Source organism: Propithecus coquereli, unplaced genomic scaffold, assembly GCF_000956105.1.
Source record: "Propithecus coquereli isolate 6110/MARCELLA unplaced genomic scaffold, Pcoq_1.0 Scaffold262, whole genome shotgun sequence".
Classification (NCBI taxonomy): domain Eukaryota; kingdom Metazoa; phylum Chordata; class Mammalia; order Primates; family Indriidae; genus Propithecus; species Propithecus coquereli.
The window spans coordinates 1,588,803-1,614,555 of NW_012148197.1; the positions used below are offsets into that span (position 1 = coordinate 1,588,803).

Sequence of the window (25,753 nt, forward strand, 5' to 3'; positions counted from 1 at the left end):
CCAGAGCCTTCGAAGGAAAGTGATGTAGTCAAATTGCTTGTCCTAAAGCTTTCTGTGGCTCTAGGGTAGAGATGGACTGTGGCCAATTAGAATTAGGACTGGAGGCAGGTCTTGCCCTGGGCCAAGAAAATGATGGCTTGCATGGGATTGTGCCTGCGGCTTCCCCACAGCACCAGAAGAGAGGCCAACCCACATTTGTAATTGAATCATTGAATCGATTGACTGTGAGGACGTCGGGAAGAGAGATCCCGAGAATGCCCAGCTGTCTGGCCTATTGGGTGGTATAATTCAAGAAGACAGGGAACCTAGGAGGGAAAAATCGGTTGGAGGTGCCAAGAGAAGTCATGGGTTAAACTTTCGACATGCAGAGTTAAAGGACTTTGAGACATTAAAGTGGGCATGTCCGGTAGGTTATACAAGCACTGAGTTAGAAAAACTGAGTAAGCCCATGGTTCTTGGCTTTGAGGGAGTTTTCCTCTCTTAACCAGAAATGGTCCCATCGTATGTTTCTTAGTTTTTAACGAACCCAGAGTCTCTCAAAGGCCCCACGGACCAGTGCCTGCGTGTCCGCGCATGCGTAGTGGCATGACGCGCAGAGACAAGGAGCGCGATAATTTTTCCGTAAACTGAAGCAACATCCCCCTGATTCCTCATTAAAAGAATAAAAAAGGGCGGGAACTAGCCGAAAGACAGGGGAATGATGGGGCGCTCTGATCTACCGTCCCGCCCACTTCGGCTTCTCATTGGTGAATATCCTTGGCTCGTGGCGGAGGAGCCCGCTTGATTGGTTTTCAGTCTCCTAGAGGTGGGTCCGCTGTGCCGACCCCGCCCCCCAGCTGCCGACGTGGGGCCGGCAGTGCAGGCAGATAGGAACCCGGGTGTCCGCCCGGAGGGTGAGGCGGCGATGGGGGGGCTGCGGCTCCTAGCGGTGGCCCTCACGTGCTGCTGGTGGCCGCAGGGCGGCCAGGCTAAGACCCTGAGGGGCAGCTTCAGCAGCGCCGCGGCCCGAGACTCTCAGGGCCAGAGCATCGGCCACTTCGAGTTCCACGGTAGGTCTGGGGGCGGGGAGAGGGATGGAGGCGCGCGGGCCCATCCTGCCGGCCGGCCCCGGGCCGCTCCTCCCCGCCTCCCAGGGAAGGCCTGGAGCCGGCGGCGCCCGGCCCCGCCCCGCCACGTTGGGCAAGGTCAGCGACTTCACCGGCCTCACTGGGACTTTCAGCGTTGCCGCAGCCTTCTCCCCCCAGCGTCTGCCCGGAATCGTGGGGTGCGTTTATTGCCACCTCACTGTTGCTGCTTCCCAGACCCTTGGCAGCAGCCTCTCGCGATTAGTGATTGTATTCTGCGCCTGAAAGCCCATTTCCACAGCCCCCACCCTCTCCATGCAAATATACAAATAACTGGTCTGCTGCATCTTTCAAGATCCTTCCCCCAAAGCTCGTTTGCTCCCTTCTGTCTCGGCCAGATTACGTACACCGAGGTACTGTAGTTTCGTGTGAATTTAAGCTCAGGAACTTAGATTTCCTGTTTCTTTTTGTTTTTAAGATCAATTTGATAAAAACGTACTTGTAGCAGAGGGGTTTTGGAAACCAAGTAAAACACCCGATAATATAGTTGTCATTACTGACAATTCGGTTACTTGGCCACTAGTACAGTACTTTACTAGACCATGAGGCCTAGAATGAAGTTGATGGAAATGCATGCAAGTAGCGACCTGGAAGCTTCTGAAAGCAGAGCTACATTTGGTCTTCCTTTTGTTCTTCCTCAAAAATCAATAATTATTTCTTAAGTGAATTTGCAGTCTATTCTAATTTGGTCTCATTTATTTATACTGTCAAAATTTAAATGTTTTTCTTGGTGCATCCTCTTGGTACTCTTTATTTGATTAGTGCTAGATTTCCAATAATGATTTGCCTTGATGGGTTTAGGATCTTTGCTTTATGCAGTCTTTAGTATTGGAAGATGTGACTGTGAAGAACAGAATATTGGCCTAGAAAGGATTCTTAAGAGAAGATGATATAAACTAGAAGCTATTTGGGGATGGAAAAGGAGTTTAAAGTTTTGGGAAATTACAGAATTGATAGTATAAAGGAAGGGGAACCTGATTTTTTTTTTTTTAATCTGAAGTTTTTAAGATAGCTGAGAAAAGAGTATAACCCAGTTTTTCAAAATCTAATGTGGAACATCCCTTGTGTGAATGAAGAAGAAACACTTTTATTATTATTTTTTGGTCAAATTTTCAGTTTCTTAATTGCCTATAACCATACTTTGAGTATAGACAATGATAGTAATGTCACTACAGTAAATGGCATAATCTGGACAGTGCTGGAAGATCTGGGATGTGTGGAAGCTGTTATATACTCATGACCAGCAAGGAGACTTAGACAACTCTGATAGTTCATGATTACCTGGTAAACATCGAGGAGAAACATCTACTAAGGCCAGATTTCTCAAGACAAATTGGGGATAGGGTGCTTTAAGTATATTCATTTTCTCTCTTTCTGTGACGTATATATAAACACCCACACACACATACTCCTACATACATGTGTTTACATATATACTTACTTATCAATTTTTAGTGAATTCCACTTCTGTAAAGTAATAATACCAAAACTACACTGAAATAATGACCCCTAGCTCAGAATGCAATTTAAGGGATTAATAAGGTTTTAGAGTCACCCTTAAGACTTGATAATTTATAATATCATCAATTTATGTAAGAAACCTAGACATTCTTTGATGTGTGTTATACCTTTAAATTTATTTGAAATGTTTAAGCAAAGTGAAAATTATAGTAATAAAGTAAAAAACAAAATCCAGGAGAATAGAAGATCTTAAAATGAGAAATGAAAAACAGTCTCCTGCTTCACCTCTCCCCACTCAGAATCCCTTTCCCTGGAGGCAGCTGCTTTGCCATTTCTCTTCTGGGCCTTAAATGCAGTTGGTGTGTGTAGCCAGGCTTGTTCTATATGAATCTTACAACATAATTTGTTCTGAAAGTTCTTTTGTAAAAGTCACAGATGTCAAATTTTCAGGTGTAAAATGTCTACACCAGAACACATTTATTTAAACTTTCTTGCTATTGCTATGCTTATTTTTTATATCAAAAGTATAATTTAATATTAACAGCTATGTTATATTAAAAAACAAAACAAACTTTGGCAGGAAATTTCTGTAGATTATGAACAATTATAAAAGACATGGAGTGGTTGTAAAATGAGACAGTTTTATTATAGTGAATGTCCAAAATAACTTAGATTCTATTTATTCAGTGAAATGTTATCAGTTATCATCTGAATTATAAGGAAACACCACATGTTAATTTGAATAATCTCTTCAACTTGCATCTGAATGTTATGTTTATTCTTATGTGACTTACCTAGTTAAGTGAGATTTAAGAAAAATTGTGCTTTTTAAATTTCCATTTTGATATGTATAGGTGTTGAATTGTACTATCACCTCAGTTTCATACAAGACCAAACTAGTTGATAATTTGTGTTTTACTGTCAAGGTGACCATGCTCTTCTGTGTGTCAGAATCAACAACATAGCAGCAGCTGTTGGAAAAGAAGCTAAACTCTACCTATTCCAAGCCCAGGAATGGCTAAAACTGCAAGAGAGCAGTCAAGCTTATAGCTGTAGTGAAAAATTATCCAAAGCTCAGTTGACAAGTGAGTATATCCTTTTTTCTCTGATCATTAGATGTGGTTTTTTTCCTCCTTATTGTTGAGGTAATGTATAGTATATACATACCAAGACCTTTCAAGGCAGCATACATCACATTGTAATGACACTTTGTCTAGTACATTTTAAGCTGAATTTTAAGGAAACTATTTCCTTGTTTAAAAGATAAAATGCCTTTTGACCCCTTTATCATTCACATTTTTGGCAGAATATCCAGATAATTTATAAAGGAGTCCTTTCCTTCATTCAGACTCTTTTTTTTTTTTTAAGTAGAGACGGGAATCTCGCTTTTGCTTAGGCAGGTCAAGCAGGTCGCGAACTCCTGACCTCAAGCGATTCTCCCACCTTGGCCTCCCAGAGTGCTAGGATTACAGGTATGAGCCACCATGCCTAGCCCATTCAGACTCTTTACAGTTTGTATAATCCATGCCAACATTTGGATATGTTTTAACCTAGTGGGCATGGAGTGAATGATAACATGGGTTGAATGCTTGTTATCTGCCAATACTGAGCTAATCACTAAAATGTATTATCTCAGTTAATTGTATAATTTAGCTCAAAGTGAAGCTGTTTTACAGTATGTCGTTGGAACATGAAACTTAGTCACGTGACAAAATATGTCACTTTGGGATGTACCAGTGCCACGTCATTTGTAAACCTCCGGGTTCACCTCTAGAGAGTCTCTACTTTTTTTATCCTAGTCTGGTGGCTTAAATCCATCATCTCATTCATTCTCATCAACATTATCCCCATGCATTAGGGTGTTGGCCATCCAGAGTAAGCGCAAATCTTTTGTAATATAGCAGTGAAGAACATGTGCCATTCTACCCATTTTATCCCTTGGAAATTAATTGGTTGTAGGAGACTTTAGGAATTTGAAGCATCCATGAGAAAAAAATAGGAATTATCCCTCTTCCCTTTTTTCCCTTATTATTCAGAGACTCATCCATACATAGAACATGGTAGGCTCTTCTTTTAGCCTCGTCTGGTAAAAAACTCCCATTTCTAAACATCCAGTCTTGATCTTAGCAGCTGCCTGCTTCCCTCATAAGGCAGCTAGCCAGAACAGAGGTAAAAGTAGTGGTGCCTAATCCTTGCTACTCATTGTGGAGATCTTTTATCCATATATGTGAGAGGACATTGACAGTATGCTGAAGAGGTTCTGAATGACTGGATTCAGATGTCAAAGAGACAGTTACATAAAGTTATTTACTTCAACCCTGAATTTCAGAACTTATCTGGGAAATTTGTGCAAATGCTCATTATTAGTTATCTTGTCCTTTCTGTACCAATTTGCTTATCTAAGTGTTACACACATACTTACATAAAAACTCACATCCTTCAGTTCCCAGTTCTTATAATGTTGAAACCGAACTCACTGTCTTCTCCATCCAAGCAAGCCTGGTCCTTTTCCAGTGTTTCATGTTTCACGAACTAGCACCACCATCCATCCAGTAAACAAGCAAGAAACCAAGGAGTCTTCCAACACTCTCCTCTTTAACCTTTCTAATCCCTTTCCAATCTGTTAGTTAGTCTTGGGATTTTACTTCTAAATATCTCTTGAATTCATCTACTTTTCTTCCTTTCTACTGCCACCATGTTATTCCAAGCTGCCTTAATCTCTTGACTGCTATTTCAGTAGTCTCCTACCTGGCCACTCTACAGCCAGCCATTCTGGTCCCACTTCTGTAACCAGATCTTTCAAATAAACAGCAGATTTGGTCCTGTTACATTCACTTCCTCACCATATCCTTAAAATACTTGAGTGATTTCCCACTGCTCTTAGGACAAACACAGGCCTCCTTTTTTTTTTTTTATTTTTTTATTTTTTATTTTTTATTTCAGCATATTATGGGGGTGCAGATGTTTAGGTTATGTATGTTGCCCTTGCCTCCCCACTCCCCGCCAAGTCCGAGTTTCAAGTGTGCCCATCCCTTGGATGGTGCGCATTGCTCTCTTAGGCCTCCTTAACCTGATCAGCAAAGCCGTCATGGACTGGCTGCTGCTTGTCCTCCAGCTTCATCTCACAGCAGTCTCCCTCCCCATCATTTTATCTGTAGTGCTAAATTTCTTTTCAGTGCTACTCAGGGCCTTGGCACAGGCTTTTCCTCTTTGGCTTCCCCTTTTTGGCTCCTCCCTCCACTAATTTAACACCTTAGTTTTTATAGCCTCTTGCATTCCTGCATAGCACTTATCGTAGTTACCACTTTACATTTTATTTATTTGTTGTAAAATCTATCAGTGAGAACAGTAGGGCTCTGGTCTGTTCATTCACTCATTCATTCCCTGAGCACTTCCCTTGTTTCATGTACTATGCGAGGCACTGATGATGTATCAGTGACAAAATGCTGGCACTCTGTCAGTCCTTAAAGCAAGTAGGGATGACAGAAATGAATCAGATCAAAGTGAATATATGTGAAATTGCAATTGTTGAGTGCTAATTACATGGTACTATGAGAATGAGAATTTATTATACTCTAGTACTTAGTTAAGTATTTACTAAGTATCTGTAGAATGAATAGTCATAGAGCTTAGTGCTTGAGGGCTTTTGGTTGGTAGGTTGTTTGCTTTTTGTGTTTGGCACCTTGAAGACTTTTTCTGTCTCCAGTGAAAAGTTATCAGTCAGTTTAAAGCTTTGAGCTATAAGAATATCAGTTTGTTTTCTTGTTTCACATGGTCGATATTATATCATATACTGTATACACTTGTGAAAACATCATTTTTGTGTCAGTTGTATTCTTGCATTCCCAGAACTTCTGTACATTGGGAGAACTTCTATACAGTATAGTGCAATGGGAAGGCCACAAAGCAGAGTCACTGCTATTTGTAACAAGATCTTGTTATTTTTGAGCCTCACTTTACTTACCTGTACGGGAAAGTTGGACTAGGTTTCTCTAAAGTTCCTGGCAATCCTAAAATGCTGTGATTCTAATTATAACTCTTTAGGATGGACTTACTTATATATAGGACTATAACTTAATGAAAACTCTTGCTGTTGTTGTTTTTCTGTTTTCCCTTCATCTTCTGTAGTCTATCTAGTGCAGGGATATCCTTTGAAATTATGAAATGGAAGATATCAGGGAACAGGAATTTTAGAGGAATGAAGCTTGTTTTATTAGATTTTGAGACCTGAAATAAATAAAGTAGTGATTTCTATGTATTTTCTATATATTTCACCAATTTTTTTCCCAATAACAAAATCCAAATCTTAAGAAAATTTATCTTTAACTTTTATATATTAGTTGTCATTTTTATAGTATGTTGTTATTCAGGAGTTTAAGTGCATTGAAACAAAAAGCATGTCCTAAAATTCATGACAGTATAATAGTACCACTTATTTAAAAATAATTCCTTGTAGGAAGTACATTTCCTGGCTATTAATGAGACTTTTAAGGATGAACAGTGTTTCTCCTATTTGGTAATGAACTCATTAACTTTTCCCAGCTTCTATGTAAAACCCCACTGCTACTATGCACTATGAAAAGACTAGCAGATTTGAAAAATCTCGTGGTGTCAAATGTTGACTTTCCCAAATTAATGTTTGAGAAGTGATTTTTCACTCTTCCTTTGTTCTCTAATATCATAAGACATATTTAAAAAAAATACTAAAAACTACTTTGTAGGTTTTTAAAGCAAGCAAACAAGACATTTAAAAGCACTGAAAATGATGAGTTTATGTTTCTATCTAAAAAAATTTAACAGGGAGATTCAGAGTAATTTGCTATCACATTACAGGAGCTAAACATAACATTGGATATAAAACATTTCAGAATTGTCTTTTTACATCTTATGCATATAATTCCTTTTGTATATTTGGTATATTTTATAAATTGTTTAAAGGTGTTAGTATTTTATTATTGTGTGTTTTGGTTAACATCATTTCCTTTTATAATATGATTGGGCAATTAGCTATTCAACACCATTCTCTGCAATTCAAGTTTTGTTGATATTTGAGGTACTAATTACACCAGTATAGAATGTGCATGCTGTGCTGTAGTCTTTTGTCTCAAAAACAATGAACACGCAGTTTTGTCAAGAGGCTTGCTTTCCAGGCTTGCTGAAAAAGACAGCAAGACAAAAACTAAAGGCCGATATCATTTTATGAAGCATACTTTTCTCTCTGTTTGCTGTAAATCCACATAATTTAAAATGAAACATCAAAAGTGTATTGGTGAAAATATAATGGTTAATTTTTATATTGTTTTATCTAAGAGAAACATTGCAAGTGGTAAAATGGCAACACAGCAGAGCCTTTACATAATGAGGTCCAGATTATGTAATTGAAAGCTGCATATTTAAACAGCCTTATTTCTGAACTATTTATTGATCATATGTTAAATTCTTATTAATGATCTTCAAATATCTAACAAAAACTAGAGTCTTTGCTACATTTTTCCAGAAACTTTACAGTAAAAAATTAGTATAACTGTCAGCTAATTTACAATAGCCAAAAAAGCAATGCTGTGGTATTGTTAACCGAATCCTCTTGTTCAATTTAACTACTACTGAGTGAAATTCCCAGTTGAGCAGTCCAACTTCTCAAAATTTGAATCCTGAGTAGATACATCTGTATCTTATTTATAAAGACAACCTGTAAATAACATTTTCCCAACTTTCTATTAGGAAAATTTTCAAACATACAAAAAGGTTGAAAGTATAGTCCAACTAGCATCTGTATATCCTCTGTTTAGATTCAATAATTGTTAATATTTTCTTACATTTGCTTTTTGTTTGTATGTGGATGAATTTTGTTTTTAATTGAACCATATGAAAATAAGCAGATGTCTTGAACAGTTCACCCCTCCATACTTAAGCATACATCTTCTAAGAGTAAAGACATTCATCTGCATAACTACAATATCATAATTACACCTAAGAAAATGAATAATTTCATAATGTCCTCTAAAATCTATTCCATACACAAATTCTCAGTTACCTCAAGAAATGTCTTTTATTTATTATAATTTTTTTCTACAGTTAAGAAAAAGATGAAGACTAATTTATCCTTAAATATTGCCATATTGGGGGGGAATCTAGAGTTGGGAATTGAGCCCATCATAATCTTATATTTTAAAAATACTTTGTATAGGATATTTTAGGATTTTCACGTACTGTCTCATTGGCTCCTCACAAGAACTCTAAGCTAGACGGGGCAGATATCTCTATTTTGCTATTGAAGAAACAGATTTAGAGAGGTTGTAATTTATTTTCTGAGTCCCGAGAACAAGACTTGCTCTTCTAACTCTATTGGTCTTTTCATTATACCTGGAATTTGAGACACTTCTCTCCTACAGCTTCATGATAGCATTAGTCAGTGCCTCGTAGGCCAGGATCATACTTTTAGATCTGGAAGGGATCTTAGACATCATTTTGTGTTTCTCAAGAGGAGGTGTTTATTGGCATTTTAGGAGGAACAGTTCCTTGTTGTGTGACTTTATCTGGTATTGCATGAGATTTAGCACAGCCCCCTTCCAAGTATCTAAACAGCTATTGTGACAACAAAACTGCCCCCACACATTTTCAAATGCCCTGGAGGGGAACAGATTACCCTGGGTTGAGAACCACTCATTATTATAACCACCTTGTTTTAAAGAAAAGAAAAGGAGAATTAACATTTATTTAGCTTCTACTCTATGACACATACCATCCTAGGTGACTCAGATAACTTAGTCCTTGCATCAACTCTTTGCTGTAGGCAGTATCTTCATTTACTGATAAAGAAAGTGAGAGTCATTGGTTATATAACTTGCCCAAGTCACATAGCAGATAAGTGTTGAAGCCAGGATTCAGACACAGATCTGTGTGATACCAACATTCGCGAGTCTCCCCCACTACCCCACATACTATATCATACTACCTTCTATGGACCTGATCTAGTATAGTAACTTATATATTCCTGTAATTTCTATTTTTCTGCTTTTAGTACCTTTTTTAAGAATAACCAGTCAGAAAAAGATTTTGGAAAATCTTTTGAAAGTATTTGTCAGCCATAGTTTTTAGATATGATGATGTTTTCAGTTGAATGCTACATTTTAAATTTAACTCAAATAATTTTCAAAAATGTTGCTGTGATTGTTACATTGTGAATGTGCTTAATACGGTAGACTGTACACTTAAAAATGGTTAAAACGATAAATTTGTGTATATTAGCATTGTGTATATTTCACCACAGTAATTTTTTTTGAATGTCATTAATGCACTTGGAAACTTTGAAAATATTTAAAATTAAAATTCAAAGTGTAAAATTCAAAGTGTTAGTGAAACTATTCTACTCATTTGCGGTGTTTCATAGTAGTACTTTTATAGTAATTTCTTTGGTTAAAATGCATCATTTCTATCTATTTTACAATTTATAACCCTTATTCCAGTACTACACCAGGGCTTGGATTTCTGAGGCAGTAAAAATTAAGCAAAAGGGTGTTATAACCTGAAATCGATTATATGACTAAAACAATGAACACATTTGAGAGTTTTTCTATGAAAGGTACTATTTGTTTCTCTTTAAAGTGGCCATGAACCAGACTGAACATAATCTGACAGTGTCCCAGATCCCTTCTCCACAAACGTGGCATGTGTTTTACGCAGACAAGTATACATGCAGAGATGACAAGGAGAAATCTCAGGCAGAAGATATCCCATTTGAAATGGTATTACTAAACCCAGATGCTGAAGGGAATCCATTTAATCATTTTGGTGCTGGAGAATCTGGTAAGAGTATCTATTTAAATATATTTTAAATACAGGAAAAGATTTATGCTCAAAAATCTTCATGTACTCTTAGAATATTAAAAATTAAAAACCTATGTGTCCAAAGGTAGGAAAATAGTTAAGTGAATCTTCTTATAGCATTTTGATAGCTGTTAAAAGTTAAAAAAACAAAAATAAGCAGAACACTACATTTTATATTGCATGATTTCAAGTGTATTAAAAAATGTAGAGAATGAAAAACAGAAGTGCAAAAAATAAAACAGGTTGTTTCCATATTCTGGGTGGTAGAGTTGTGTGGATTTTAATTTCTTCTATACATTCTAAATTTTTTGTTGTTTTTATGATAATTTAGCATTATTTTTATAAACAAAAGTGGTAATACATTGAGCAATATAAATTGATAACTGAACAATTAAGTGGGATTAGAAACTGAACTCCTTTGTGTGGCTGACTCTTCATTAGATTGTTTGAATAGATTTAGGGATTGCCTTCATTGATGCTGAACAACCATTTAGGAATAATCAGAGTCTATAATGCTTTCTGGAATCAGATTTACTCCCATAAAATATTCCATCAAAATTTTAGGAGACTATGTTCTACCCTACTGAAGTGAGATTCCTAACCCCAACAGAAATGAATGACTTCTTATGATCATGATAAACATTCTATAAAATATAATAGATTTGTAAATTAACATGTCAGAGTAAGGATTTGCGGGCCATCTGTCAAAGAAAAGGGTTAAGGGTTTACCTCTTCATGAATTCATTGCCCATTTGAAAAAGCCAATCTACTTAGAGAAAAATTCAATTCCATTACATTTCATTGGCCATGAAGAGGGGTAGGTGGAGGTGAGGCAGGAGTGAGGCCACATTAGACTGAACCCATTGTTTAGTTCAAAGTTTAAACTTGTCACAGCTAGAAAAGTAACTCAAGGAGAATGTGTTATAGACAGTAGGTCACAAATAACAATGTATTAAGGGATGAACTTTTTTTCATATCCTTTGGTTTGAAAAACTATACATAGTGACAGAATGGGATACTAAATATTTGTAAAGTAGTAATTTTAAAAGTTCTTTCTGTGAAGGAAATGACATAGTATAAGCTATTCAAGTTGTTTTTCAATGCAGATGAATGTAAATTAGTTAAATTTCACTAATGATACCTTGGGCCAGTGAAGATCATTGTTGGAAGTTAATTTAGTCCTGCCATTTCCTTAATCTTTATAAAAGATGTTGATATTTTGCTGTATTTTGAAAAGAAATTGATGGAACCCAGGTCTACTGACAGCACTGGATTTATGGTTGTACTAAATTCCTTTTAAGGTCCTTTTTAACCGTAAGACCTCATTATTTCATATAACACTTATTTTTAGGACTAGTCAGGGCTCACCAGGAGGTAATGCTCTGCTGCTTTGCAGCTCTGCTGCAAACTCTGCTACCTCTAGTGGAGTCCAGACCTACTAGCCCTTTTCCCTCCTGCCTGCCAGGCCACAGTCCTTTGGCTCAAGAGGTTGCTTTATTGTGTGGCTCCATAAGACTCTTCTGGATCATGATCAGCTTTTTCTTGCCTCCTTACCCAGTCTCCCATTCCTGTCTCCTTCCTCATCCCCTGTTTGGCATGTGAACTTTGACCCCAGGCCATAAATGATCGCATTTGTGCCCTGTGCATTACTTGGGCCACTGAGTGCCAGTCATACCCTGCCTTGTCTTAAACCTTGCCCATATCTTCTAGTGTTTTCCTCAACATCCTGCGTTGTGGCTAGCTTCTCTTTAGGATTCGTGGTAACCATTCTGATTCGGTTTTTAGTCCTGACTCCTTGTGACCTACCTTTTCCAGATTTTGTGACTGATTTTGATTTGATGCTTACTCTTCTGTCTAAAAGCTGTCTTTTTTATACAAAAATGGGGAACATCACATTGGTCATATCACTGACAATATTTAAACAAGGGGCAAAACATCATGTTAATTTTATGTAGTTTCATTAAGCATGAGATTCTGTGCAAGGCTAATCTGTGGGGATTAAATTATTAAAAAGTACCAGAAGTACCCCAAAGTATCAAGCATTGTTATGTGGCTGCCTTAATTCCTAAAGATCACATCATTTCATTGATTAAAATACCCAAACACCTTTGTAATTCTACACTGAAATATAAATCAGTGGCTCTCAACCCATGATTACGTATGCGTGTGGAGAGGTTTTAAAAAAAGCCAGGTGTTCACACCCAGAGACTCAGATTTGGTTTGGAGTGGAAGCCAGGCATTGGTAGCTAATCAAAGCTCTGAAGTTGATGCTAATGTGTGGAACCACTGGTCTAAAAGTCCGTATTCTACATTGTTTTGGTAATGTGTTCGTTTTAAAATAGAACCTTAAGAGGGATTCTTCCTATTCTGTGGCCTCAGGTATGGAATTTGTTTCCAGGGAATAATCTTCAATTAGTTTATTTTAGAAACTTCTGCTAGTTTGTCTAATTTTCTGCTCCAAATAGGGAAAATTGATTTGCTATGCTTTTTACTGAGACTTGACGGTTACCATGTATCTGAGAGGTTTGCATTAGAATAACCTGCTGCAAATAGCCGCAATTAATGTTGCATGTTATTCTGGTTAAATTTTATAATTTGTTTTCTTTCAAACCACTTATGTATTTTATATCTACCAGACTTTAGTTAGTCCTCTATTTTACAGAGTTGGTCTAGATTAAAAAAACAAACTAAAGCAAGTTGAGGCCATTTGACAAAATACTAAATAGGAATATAATGCTTTATGGGGCAATAAAATAAAACTGCTTCTTAAAAGGATTAGAAGCCTTGTTAACTATATTTGTGCTCTTGTTAGAGACCAAAAGAAGTACCAAGAGTCCTGAGAGCATTATTATGTAAAGACATCTAGACCGGTATTCACTGGAATAATATTACAGGCTCTGCCACATTTGCCGTCTCACTGTTTTTAAGATTCCGGCAGATAAGTTAATTCTTTTGTCCCTTTTTTCCTCTCTGTCCCAAAAGATATGGGTTGGATCTTCCATTTAGCCCTCATAACATGTTGGAATGTTTTTGGCTTAAAATAACAGAAAACCCTAATGCAAGTGGTATAGACAATGATGAAATGAATTATCTCATACAACAAGAAGTTTCCAGGCTTCCCCAAGGTGGTTTATTTAGAATTTCCCTACCCTGCTATCCTCTGACTATCAGCTTTATCCTTCAAGTTCAAAGTTATAGCTGCAGCAGTTCTGGACATCACCTCTCAATAATGTCAGAATTCAGTATCTCTTCTTAAGAGGAAGGGACTCGTTCCTAAAAGCTCCCTATCTCATTTCATTTGCCAGATCTGGGTCACATGCCTTTGCTACACAGTATCATAAGAGAAATATAAATTAAGATGAAAGAAAGAAGATATGACAGATGAAAGAAATCTGTCAAAAGAGCTAGGTTTACCTCTTCACTGGCAAGGGAATTAGAATTTCTGATTAATTTGGACTAAGCAGGATATATGTTGACACACGTGAGGGTGGGAAATCATTGGGGCTCTGAGACAAGGATCATGGATAGGCAGGAATGTCTGGTCCAGGTGCTGCCCCGTGACCAAAGACTCTTTCCCCTTACCCTCTTCTCCTCTCCCATCTCCCACCATTTTGCTGGGGCTGAATTTATGGAGTTTGTCCTCTAAGTTTTCTTTCTGCTTAATTTTGCCAATGCTTCTTCCTTTAAGCTTGCCTTAAAATCTGCACATTTCCTTATAGCATAAGTGTTCACCACCTGTTGCGTGCTCATTAAGAGTATTTTTCTTCTTTATATATTATGTTTTAGGTAAAATTTAATACTTAGTTTCCACGTATTTTAAAATTAGATTTTAATTTCCAAGTGAACAAACACAGATTGTTTTCTTGTGAATACTGATGGCAGAACAAATGTAAAATTGGTAGTTGAAGAGAAAAAACAGGGAGACTTTTAGAGATGATTTATTTAAAAGAACACTGAGTGCAGAACCAGCATTTTATCTTTAAAGTTATGTTCAAGGTAAAAATCATTTATCTAAAATTCAGTGAACAAAGTGTGGGACAAATGTCTTAGTTCAGTTCATTTAATATATTACTTCAATGAAATAATTTTTTATTGGTTATAATGTTAGCTTTCTTTGGAAGATACATTTAACCTTGAATAATCCTAAAACATTTTTTTTTTTTGCCGGTAATATATGTCTTGTTTTCAAAAGTTGCTTCCTCCTACATTATTCTGATTCCTCAGTAAATAGTCTGAGGATTTTCTTTTCATGGTGGATTTATAATGTAATGAAGTCTGACACTTTATCCTGTAATGGATATTCTATAAAGTATTATAAATAAATAATACTTTAAATAGAATGCCATGTTTAATTCCTTAATACTAAGAAGGAAAGATAACAACTAAGATTCAAAACAAAGAATTTTACTGACCCACAGTTGTTAATATTTTCTGTCTTGTTCCAGTACTATAATAAACCCAGGATTATTATGCCATTATTTCTAAAGCTGAAATACTTTTGTATGTAAGGAGTTTAAAAAGAAAATATGCTCCTTCCATTATTTGATCTTCCCTTCCTAAAGTCTAAACGTGCTTTTTCACCTGCACTAGAAAAGTGAGCTATCAACATTTATAATCGTAGAGCAGGAGAGACACCCAGTGGCTGAAATACTTTTTGCTACTTTTTTTTTCCTCCTAAGCATGTCAAAAACATGATTGAACTATTTATTGACTGTTTTTCCTATGATTTGTGTCTCTGGATTGCTTCTCCAGAATTATTTTCCACATAATAGAAATATTCCCTTCTCTGACTGTTAACTGGAGTTTACCCAGGTGGGAAACTGGAGCAGGTTCAGTGTTCAACTGGAGTGGAAGTGATTGCAGTTTACACTGTTCATTCACAGACTCAACGGAGGCAGCTTTATTTATACCACAGTCATGGCACTCCAGTGTTAGATAGAACATAAAAGCCTTAGGGACTATCTTGAGATATAACCAAGTAAATATAAGCCATTAAACTCAAAGCGACCCTGCTGCTTTATTATAAACACTTTCTGACATTTCTAGAAAATGAAGACTCAGAAGATTCCGATTTAATGGAGTAAAAGTGGAGTTCATCATGAGGTTACATGAAGACTGTATTGAAAAGCTACTAGTAGAGCTGCTATAATAACTGGCACCATCTTTAATATGAAATCTGCCCATTCTTACTTTGTTCTCTGCCAACCAGCTGCCTTTGCTTACTCAGAACTTTGATTTTCTCATGGCTTAGTTTGACTCCTCTGGCCTATTCGAACATTAACACCTTTTAAATTCAATTTCTATGGCCTACTTCCTTTCCATGTTTTGTAGTTTGAATTCCAAGAGAGAATATGATGAGTCTAACTTATCTTTGAGTAACAAACTTATGTTGTTGGCCACTTGGATTGGTAGCCATTTGGTTAGATGTTATAGTTTCAGTAGACTCTGGAGTGGACTCCATAGCATAGATTTCCTTTTTATTAAATAGCAAGAGCTTCAGAAAGTTTACCTCAGATGGGGGCTCGGGACATGACAGGTATTTTGAAGCTTTATTCCAATGGAAATTCAAGGTAATGGGACATTCCAGAGCTGTGTTCCCACATGTTAACTATATCAGAATCACCCCTAGGACTTACTAAAACACAGCCTGCTGGGCTGCACTCACGGAGTTTCTGATTTGATAGATCGGAAACTGAGTGGGGCCTAAGAATTTGCATTTATAGCAAGTTCTCTAGTGATGCCAGTGGGCCAGAGAGTACACTTGGAGAAGCATTGTCAAGGTATATTTATTATTGACTGAATAAATCTGTTCCTAAACTTCTTACAAAAGAAATTCACTTTGAGGGTAAAGAGTATATCTAACTGAATACTAAAATCATCGTTTTCATTTACTGTTTTCAAATAAAACTGTGATTTTATAGTGAGTCTTTGGGCTTCCCCGACCACTATGCTTTCTTACAGATTGACTTTAATTCGTTTGGTTTAAACTGCCTTCTTATAGTTTAAAATTTTGTCCCAAAGTAGAAAATTGTTTAAGTTTTACCAATTTCCCTTTTTTTTCCCTCTTATGAAAGTAAATACTGTGTCTCCAATTGAAAAACAAGTTCTAGGATTATATTGACAGGAAGATTTGAAAGCAACCCAACACTATAACTGGCTTTGTTTTACTGAAGCAAACTCCCTTTCTTCTCTTCACAGGGTTACATGAGTTCTTTTTCCTCCTAGTCCTAGTGTACTTTGTGATTGCTTGCATTTATGCTCAGTCATTGTGGCAGGCTATTAAGAAAGGAGGACCCATGCACATGATTTTAAAGGTTCTGACAACTGCATTGCTGTTACAAGCTGGTTCAGCTTTAGCTAATTACATTCATTTCTCCAGGTAACTCAAAACCGCTAAAACTGTGTTCATCATTACATCTAATTAATCCTAATTAGTCCACCAAAATTATGCTTGCTTTGATTATGAACACTTTTTTTTGCATTTGTAATTTACACTAATACTTTCCTCTTCAATTCCTCAGTTACTCCAAAGACGGAATAGGGGTACCGTTTATGGGAAGTTTGGCAGAATGTGAGTATCTTTCTGATTTTCTTTTATAAATGTAAACTCGCTATCTGCTTCTTGTTTGGTTCTGTTTTTGTAAATTAATTCAGGTCTATTGAAAACAGGGTTACATACAGATTTAGTTCCCATGTACTGTTTAGTTTCTTAATAATAGGTAATGTGTGCAATTCTTCATTGTTTTTAGAGCATATTTGTATACATTCTCTCATTTTATCCTCAGTAAAAAATAGATATATGTATCCCTATTTTGCAGATAAAGAATCTGGGCTTGGTAACATACAGCACATTTCCAAATGTCAGTCAGCCATTAAGTGATAGAGCCTAGACTCAGACCCAAGTTTTCTGACCCCAAAGCTGAAGTGTTTTCACTATTGTATTTCCATTTTCTCTTACACTGACTTTTCTCTGGTTCTGACCCAAAGCCATAGGGTACACCTATAAGTACACTTATAATTGAGCTGACCTCACATCTATGTTCATTTATTTACAGGTGGAACTCATATGAAGTAATTTTCAATTAAGCATGATAGGAAAAAGTATTTAAAAGGTCCTGTGATTGTGACATTGTAAAGAGAATTTCAGAGGGACATCAAGTCATATGCCATTCTTAATCCTGGAAAACTAAGACTTGCTCTAAAAAGCAGATTCTGAATATGAACCCATTCTAGGATTTACTTTTCTTATATTTCTGTATTTCTCTTCTAGTCTCATCAGCCTTTAATAGGATATTGTATGGGTATCTCTGATAATCATCTCAGGACCCACTCGTCCTGACCTTGCTGCTTGTTTTAAGATTCTAAAACTTCAAGAACCTTATATATTCCTTAGGAAAAGGATGTATACTATTCACTTCTTGGACATGAACAAGATGAGCTTCTCCTTTTTGAGTGTTAGCCAGAGCTCTGGCTTGTCCCTCTCTTCTCTCTTAGATGACTTTCAGATTTAATAGAGTCACAGAATTTTAAAGCTGGACAGAACCTTAGGAATACTTTAGCATATGCATTTTAGAAGAGGAAATTGAGGTGGAAAGAGGCAAAACAGAGCTGATCAGTGGCAAAGATGGTGCTAAAATCAAGGACTGTTGAATTTTTGTGAGTGTCTGCTATATATAATACAGTATTGAAAGCTAAAAAACCCTCTTTTAAAAAAACTGCAAAAAATTGATACTGCTATTTTTTGGTATTTCTGACAAAAGATTAGGTTAGTTAAATGATTAAACTTCAAGACAGAATGGGGTTTTTGTGTGATCAGTATATTTTATCTACAGTTAGTTATTTTTTGATAACAAATGAACGTGTTCTACATATCCAGTTACAGTATGGATCTGTGCATTACTTAGTACATAAAGAAATTCTCCATAAAATTAGGGGTTTTTCCCTCAGGTATTTGTTTTTGCTACTTAGCAACTTATGTAGGAATATTCCCTTGGCTGATTTGTGTAAGTAACTAAATATATATTTGTAAAATGTTTAATAAAATTAAATGGCATCATAGTCATTTAAAATTGATGATGAAAGAAAAGTGTGCTTGATCTGAAAGGCCATGACATTTTACATCATTTAAATGTGGTAACAGTTCATTATCAGAATTCGCTATCACCGATATAAACGCATAAATGTAGAGTGACCAGTTTTAATTTTGATGGCAGAGCAGAGGGAAATCTGTCAAAATATATCTGAAAAGGTATATCATTAATAGGTGTTTGGCTTGAAACTTTTAAATATAAATATTATATTCTATAGATAGTTTTATCTGTTTCTGCAAGAATATCCTTATATAAAAGAAGTAAAAATTATAAACATCAAAATTATAGATGGAAATTTGAAGAAAGTTTTATTTTGTTACCTTAGGATCACAAATTTATTCCAAAATTCACATCAAAATACATTCTGATGAAAAAGTGATAATCTTTTTATTAAATCAATAAATACAAGCTTATAAAATAAGTATGCATGGAACTTGAAGCATTTGTAGATTTTTGTTTTCTTGAAGTGCTGACCTGGATACAGGTGGTTTTGTTACATCCCTTTTAAAATAGCAGTCATTCTGTGCAGTGTCAGTGCTGGCCACCTGGTGGCACATCACACTAACACATGGAGCTTTTCATTTGTCTTCAGGACTCTGAAACTAAAGCCAACATAATTGGATGTTACAGTGGTTATGCATTTTATTGTGTTGTTTCTTATCAATAGTTTTAGAAAATCTTCACATTGTAGTTCAGCCATCACACACACATACACAAACAGAAATGAAGGTACTGGTATTCTTTACATTGCGGAAATTATATTTAAAATTTGTTTCTTTTAATATACAATGAGTTCTAGAGAACAGGATTATATAGTTAGAAAAGCTAAGAAAAATGGGAAACAGAGATTTAAGGTTGGACTTAATAGAGATATGATACGGGCATATTTGTATTTTAAAATAGGGGTATTGCCATTGTTTTAACTATTTTTTATAAATATTTACAAATTTTATGGCAAAATTTTAATTCTTTAGAATTATTATTCTTAGATATCTCTTATTGAATTTCCTCAGCATCATTTTGAAAATGCTGACCTTCTTGTGGTTAAAACAAATGATGTTGTCATCTCAATGCAAAAACTACTACACTGTTTATATGGTGAAAACTTGATTGACTTTGGTTTTCCTCTCCCATTAGTTTTTGACATTGCTTCCCAAATTCAGATGTTGTACCTACTATTGAGTCTATGCATGGGTTGGACAATAGTCAGAATGAAGAAGTCTCAAAGCAGACCTCTCCAATGGGATTCTACCCCTGCATCCACTGGCATTGCAGTATTTATTGTCATGACACAGGTGAGTGTTAACACTCAGTGTTTCTGCTTAGCAATATTCAGAAATGCACATTTGAACACACCTCATTTCAAAATTGAAACCTGAGACCCATGAGGAATTTGTATCATTCTGAAGTAAACAGTGAGAGATAATCTCTTAATCTTCTGGGTGCTAGTATGTGTAGACTGTAAAATTTAACTGTAACTTACCTGAATATGAGCTTCCTATTAGCTTATTTAAGCACAGTGTGTTTAATGTTAGGTTAGATTCTCTTTTCCTACTGTAGCTTTCTTTCATATTTTCCAGCTCATGGTAAGTATTCAACATTGAATGAGTGATTCAGTGAATTTGAGATTTATCCATTGTCAAGAATCTTTAAGATTGGCTACTTTATACTTAAAAGAATTCAAGTAATTATCTGAGATTAATTAAAAGGCAAAATATAGACCAAAAAAGAATGAGATCTTATTTTGAAAAACAAATCTGCTTTACAAAAACAAATCTGGTCTTTTCTAAAGGTCCTCTGAGTCTTTTTTTCTTTTCTTCTATAGTGGTAGTATTGACATTATTCTTGGATATCCATATGCCTATGTGCAATGGATTTTTAAAAATTAAGAAGAAAGAAAGGTATAAACATAAAAATTCATACTGAGATTGTGACCAGCATTAGCTATAAGTGGAAATAAAATACTTACCTGGGCTCTGTAAAGGATATTATAATGTAAGTTTTAATGCATGAAATAAATTGAAAATTTGTTAATGAAGGGTGGGGCCAGTGCTTTAGTCTTTATATCCCTAATATATACTTAGTACTGTAGGTACTAAGTATTGAGTACTAAGTATTGAGTTTACCTGATTTATTGGGAAAGAGACCGTATCACAGGGGGTGATACTTAAAAAGGAGGTAGTAGTGCCAGGAAAGGGGCTGATGAGAAGGAATTGAATTGAAAGTGAACCTTAACAAGAAGGTTAGGATTCCACCAACTTACTGTTTTTGATCCAGGACTAATAGAGACTAGTGTTAATATCAGGTTAAATTCTCATTTTTCAGTTAATAGCTCTTTTTAAAAATTCAGTTTTGATTATCATTTCAGTATAATTTTAATTCATTGTCATAGACCAATACAAATTGAGAATTGAGATTTTGACACTGCACTAGAGTTAAGTGAGCATTTATGAGGATCACATTAGACGTAGCCTTGATCTGCAACAACAGCCCAGATAAGGCCGATGATACAGGCAACCAAAGACTATATAAATAGATACGTATTTTACACAGATCACATGTTAGCATATGTATTTGAAAATGGGGGGGTTTCAATATGTAAAAATGTGAATCATGGGATATGAGAGTTCTATCTTCTATGTTGCAAAAGTTAAGAAATGTAGGTTAGGGAATCAGATGGGTATAATTTGGTGGAAAGGAGGAATGACATTTTCTGTATAGGGCAACTATTGAGCCCATGAAGAAAATTTCATATGTCAGGATGACAAAGGAGTTTACCTACCTAGAGTGGTAGTAGGAATAAAATTAGGGCATAAAATGTGAGAATGAGGAAAGAAAGAGGTTGCTGGTAAACCTCATAAAACCTAAGAATTGGATTTAATATTGAGTTTTGATCTCTTCTAAAAGTCCTTGAAAGTCACTGTAGACTCAATTCTGAGGGTTGAGTTGACAAATGAGGGAGGTGCAGAGAGCTACAGACGTGTGTGATGGTAAAAACAATAATTTAAATGATTGATGTTCAGTAAAGACAGAAAGAGCATGGACACTGATTTCTACTGAAAAACAATAAACAGAATAGCTTAAAGAGGAACTTGTTGAGTTTTTACTACTAAATATTAACAACGTGGGAGAAAAGGTCAGCAAGCAAATAAGAATGAATAACAGTGCCCTGAGTGCTTATTGTGAACATTAAAAATATGTTCTCCTTTACCCAGGGAGGTTACCATGACAAAGAGTGAAGTCTGAAATTAACAATTGTGACTTGTTAATTTTGGGATTACACAAGACACCGAAATATTTGAAAGTTACCCTGAGATAGTGGGCTTGAATGCAGAACTGTTTGATTTCTTATGATGGCGTTGAAGGAGATGGATTTAGAAGAAAGTTTATGTTTGTTCTCTTAACCTTTTCCATTTAATTTCATCCTTAGAGATATCTTATTTGAATCATGATATTAATAGCAATAGAACTTTTTTTTAATCTTTGAGTATGATCTTAATACTTGATAAAAATACCTTTTGTCTAGCCTTAGGGTATTAGAGCACTGAAAAGACTGTGCCTGTACTTTATTAATTGACAACTTCTGTACTCCGATAAATCTTAGAACCACTTAGAAATGTTATATAATATTTAAGGGGATATTTATAAGAGTTTTAAAAAAGTACTTTAATCGTAAGTAGGTATGATATTTTTTTCCTCTAAATGTAATATTATTTTTTGCAGAGTATTTTGTTACTTTGGGAACAGTTTGAAGATACCAGTCATCATAGCTACCATTCACACCACAACTTAGCAGGGATCCTTCTCATCATTTTAAGAATTTGCCTCGCGTTGTCATTAGGCTGTGGACTCTATCAGATCATCACAGTGGAGAGGAGTACACTCAAGAGGGAGTTCTACATTACATTTGCCAAAGTACGGGTTTGGAAAGAAAGCGCCTTCTTCCGATTAGCAGCATTGTTCTCATTTCTTTGGGAAATTAAGAAATAACCAGGTGCTAACATTTTAAACTTTCATTATGTGCCAGGCACTACTGTAAGGACTTTATGTGCTTCAGCTCATTTAACCTTCACAACTTACGTGATGTAGGTATTATACCCATTTTCCATGTACTCTTTGGCAGGTCAGTTTTGCTTGGTTTGTAATTCCTTATCAATAGGGATTTTACATTTTTCTGTAGCATCACAATTTTTAAAAATTTTTTTAATACATTAGAATATGGTTTGCATTTCTCAGCGTTTATTAATTGGCTATGAACTGTTATTCTCAGAGTTATGCAATGTTTTATAACAAACTGTGAGGAGCTATCCTTCAGCATTAAGGAAATGCAGCCAGCAGGCTGAGCACATCTGTTTCAGCCAACTTTACTCCTTCCACATGAGATCATGTTCACATTATTTTGCCTTTTTATGTCTACGCTAGTGAGATCTCAAAGCAAGTTTGATTTTTTCTATACCCATTTAGTAAAAGAAAAGATCAGAAGAGTAGGTGGAGCAGTAACATTACAGAAACCTCCCTCCCTAGAAGGTTCTGTTTTCCTGTCAGATTGAGAAAATCCATATCCCTTCATCTTAGCAACTCAAACCAGCATTGTACACATCGTTCAGTCAGCCCACACTAGTCCACAGAATCGATGACCTTCCGAAGCAATTGTGGAAGGAGGGCCCAGTTCCTTCCTGTTCCTAGCATCGAGCATTGCAAAGCTGCTGCTGTGGCCCTAGGAACCAACGTCAGCCTTCTGAGCACCAAACAGACAAAAAATGCCATTGCGATTTTGAATTTTTCACAGGAACAGGAGTGCTTATTGTTTGATAAGTTAGTATGTATTTGAGGTGTGTTTGTATTTGAGACACCAAGTTTTCCTCTTTCGTTTCATGTTTAAGCAGTACCAAACTTTTTCTTGAACTTAAAAAAGTTATGTTTTAATATAACTTTCTGAATAGGGTCAAACATCCAGAAGTATTTAAAGAGTAACAAAAAGTGTTTAACTCCCTCCCATCTACTCAGTTATCAGCAGCTCCTCATATAATCGCTGCTATTAGTTCCTAATTTATCCTTCTAGAGAAGAATACATTTTTAATATATTTCTGTATATGTTTCCCTCCATTTTTTTATAAATAGTAACATACTAAACATATTGTTCTACATTTTGTTTTTTTCTCTTATATCTTCAATGTGTTAATACCAGGCATCTTAACAGCTCTTATTTATTAACTTATTTTTTTACTTCAAATTTAATTTTGGAAAAGAGAATACATTGCTGTGGTTCAAAGAAAAATAGAAAAAGATATTTGAAAAGTATAACACAGTTTCCTTTCCTACCTTCCCAGTTCCCCCTCCTCTATCCTACCCTTCAAATAGGTAACCACTATTAATGTCTTATGTATTCTTACAGAATTTCTTTGTGTATCTACATGAAAATATGAATGTACATTCTTATTTTTTTCTTTTTACAGAAATATTACACATTTGTACCTTGCTTTGTCACTTATTAATTTGTTACTTATATTAATGTATTTCTAGTATATCAAAATGTATATATATAACAGATTTATAAATATAAGATCATAAATACTCCAAAAAAATACTAATTTGGCTAGAAACAAAATATTAATGTCACAGCAACAGTAAATTTATTTCTACATTTTATTGCAAGCTTTACTCTACAGGCCAGTTAAGGTTAATCAGGACGTAAATATGCTAGTAGCGTTTTTTGTCTGGTATATTTTGAAAGTAGACCCAGCTGTACTTATTTGACTTATTTATTTGTTTCAGGGCTGTATCTTGTGGTTTTTATGCCATCCAGGTCTTGTATGCATTTCTATCATTTTTAGTGACTACCAAAGAGATAAGGTAAGTAATATACATGCTCAAAACAGTTTTTTTTAAATGAAAATGTAGTCTTTATTGGAAAAATATTAAAATAGAAGGGGCCTATTTATTCAGAAGTTCCTTGAGTTCTTTAAAACTTTGAAACAAAATGTTAAACCAATAAGTATATAAATTAGAAATTTAAAATATAAAAGAATTTTTAAATATTTAGTTTATATGCAAAATGATGGAAATAGCTTTTGTTCCAATGTTAGCTTATTTTAGAATACTGTTTTATAAATTAAATTAGAGAATTTATAAAATCTTTGTTAAGAAAAAATGATTAAAAATTTTTGCTACATAATAATAAAAATCAGGATAGATTTATAAAAATCAATCCAGTTGCTTTAACAGACTACAGACTGGCGTGCCACACTCAAGTATGCCGCATTTTGATTCTGTTGACACCTACCTTCTTAGGTGAATAGCTCCATCATTTCCAAGTGGAGTCCTGCCAGGAGCCCTTTACAAGCAATGCAGTATGTGCTCGAACGCACAAATGTTTATTGAGGCTGCGCGGTATCTACAAAGGGTAAATAGATAGAAAGGTAGTCTACAAAAATAGAGAAATGCGGATTTTTTGAAAGGGCGTTTAAAGTACCCTTTAAAATTCAGATAGGAGTATGCTTTATTCCTATTACTAAATTAGCCAGGAACTTGATTTTTCTTATAACTTACTGAAACTCCTGTCTGTAGTGTGCACACCCATAAGAGAGAATGGTTTAGCAATTTTTTCCTTTGTGTCTTACTTTGGCATCTATAAACTGTTAAAGGAATTTTATCCTTGAACAATTATAGTTCCTATTGAAAATTTTTTTAATAAAATGTACCCATGGTAAAGATGAAAGATAGGAGCACTATTTATATAAAAAGCATTTATAGGTCGTGATAAATTGAATATAGTTTCTCTGTTCCGCATGCAGTAAAAGCATTCCCTTTCTTTTCTTTTCAGGTTGTTACAATAGGTGTTATCCTTTGCCAATCTGTTTCCATGATTATTCTCTACAGACTCTTTCTGTCCCACAGTCTATACTGGGAAGTTTCTTCACTTTCCTCAGTGACACTACCACTGACCATATCATCTGGACACAAAAGTCGCCCTCATTTCTGATACTTGATTTTTATTGAGAGGAAAAGTGAATTGGTTAAAAGAGTGCAATAAGGATCCAAATACAGTGACTTTTTTTTTCATACATTTAGTATGAAAAATTAAATAGCGAAAGCAGAGCATATTATTTATATAACTGCATTTAAGCAGTACCAGAACTGAAAAAAGGTAATAAGTGAAATGTTTCGAATATACTTAAACAATAAACTTTCAAGAAAAAGTGTTGTTATAAGGTAATGAAGCAATTTCTATATGGAAATAAATGTGAAAAA

General features: G+C 35.4%; 1 protein-coding gene across 1 annotated transcript; it reads left to right on the forward strand.

Annotated features, from left to right (window-relative positions):
* Nucleotides 1-579: 579 nt before the first annotated feature.
* Nucleotides 580-25,753, forward strand: GPR180 (G protein-coupled receptor 180). The gene is made up of 9 exons (XM_012647336.1): nucleotides 580-1,049; nucleotides 3,512-3,670; nucleotides 10,191-10,391; nucleotides 16,611-16,791; nucleotides 16,934-16,983; nucleotides 19,640-19,797; nucleotides 22,226-22,417; nucleotides 24,278-24,355; nucleotides 25,326-25,753. Exons 1-9 carry the CDS (start codon nucleotides 905-907, stop codon nucleotides 25,482-25,484), a joined length of 1,323 nt encoding a protein of 440 aa, XP_012502790.1. The 5' UTR covers nucleotides 580-904; the 3' UTR covers nucleotides 25,485-25,753.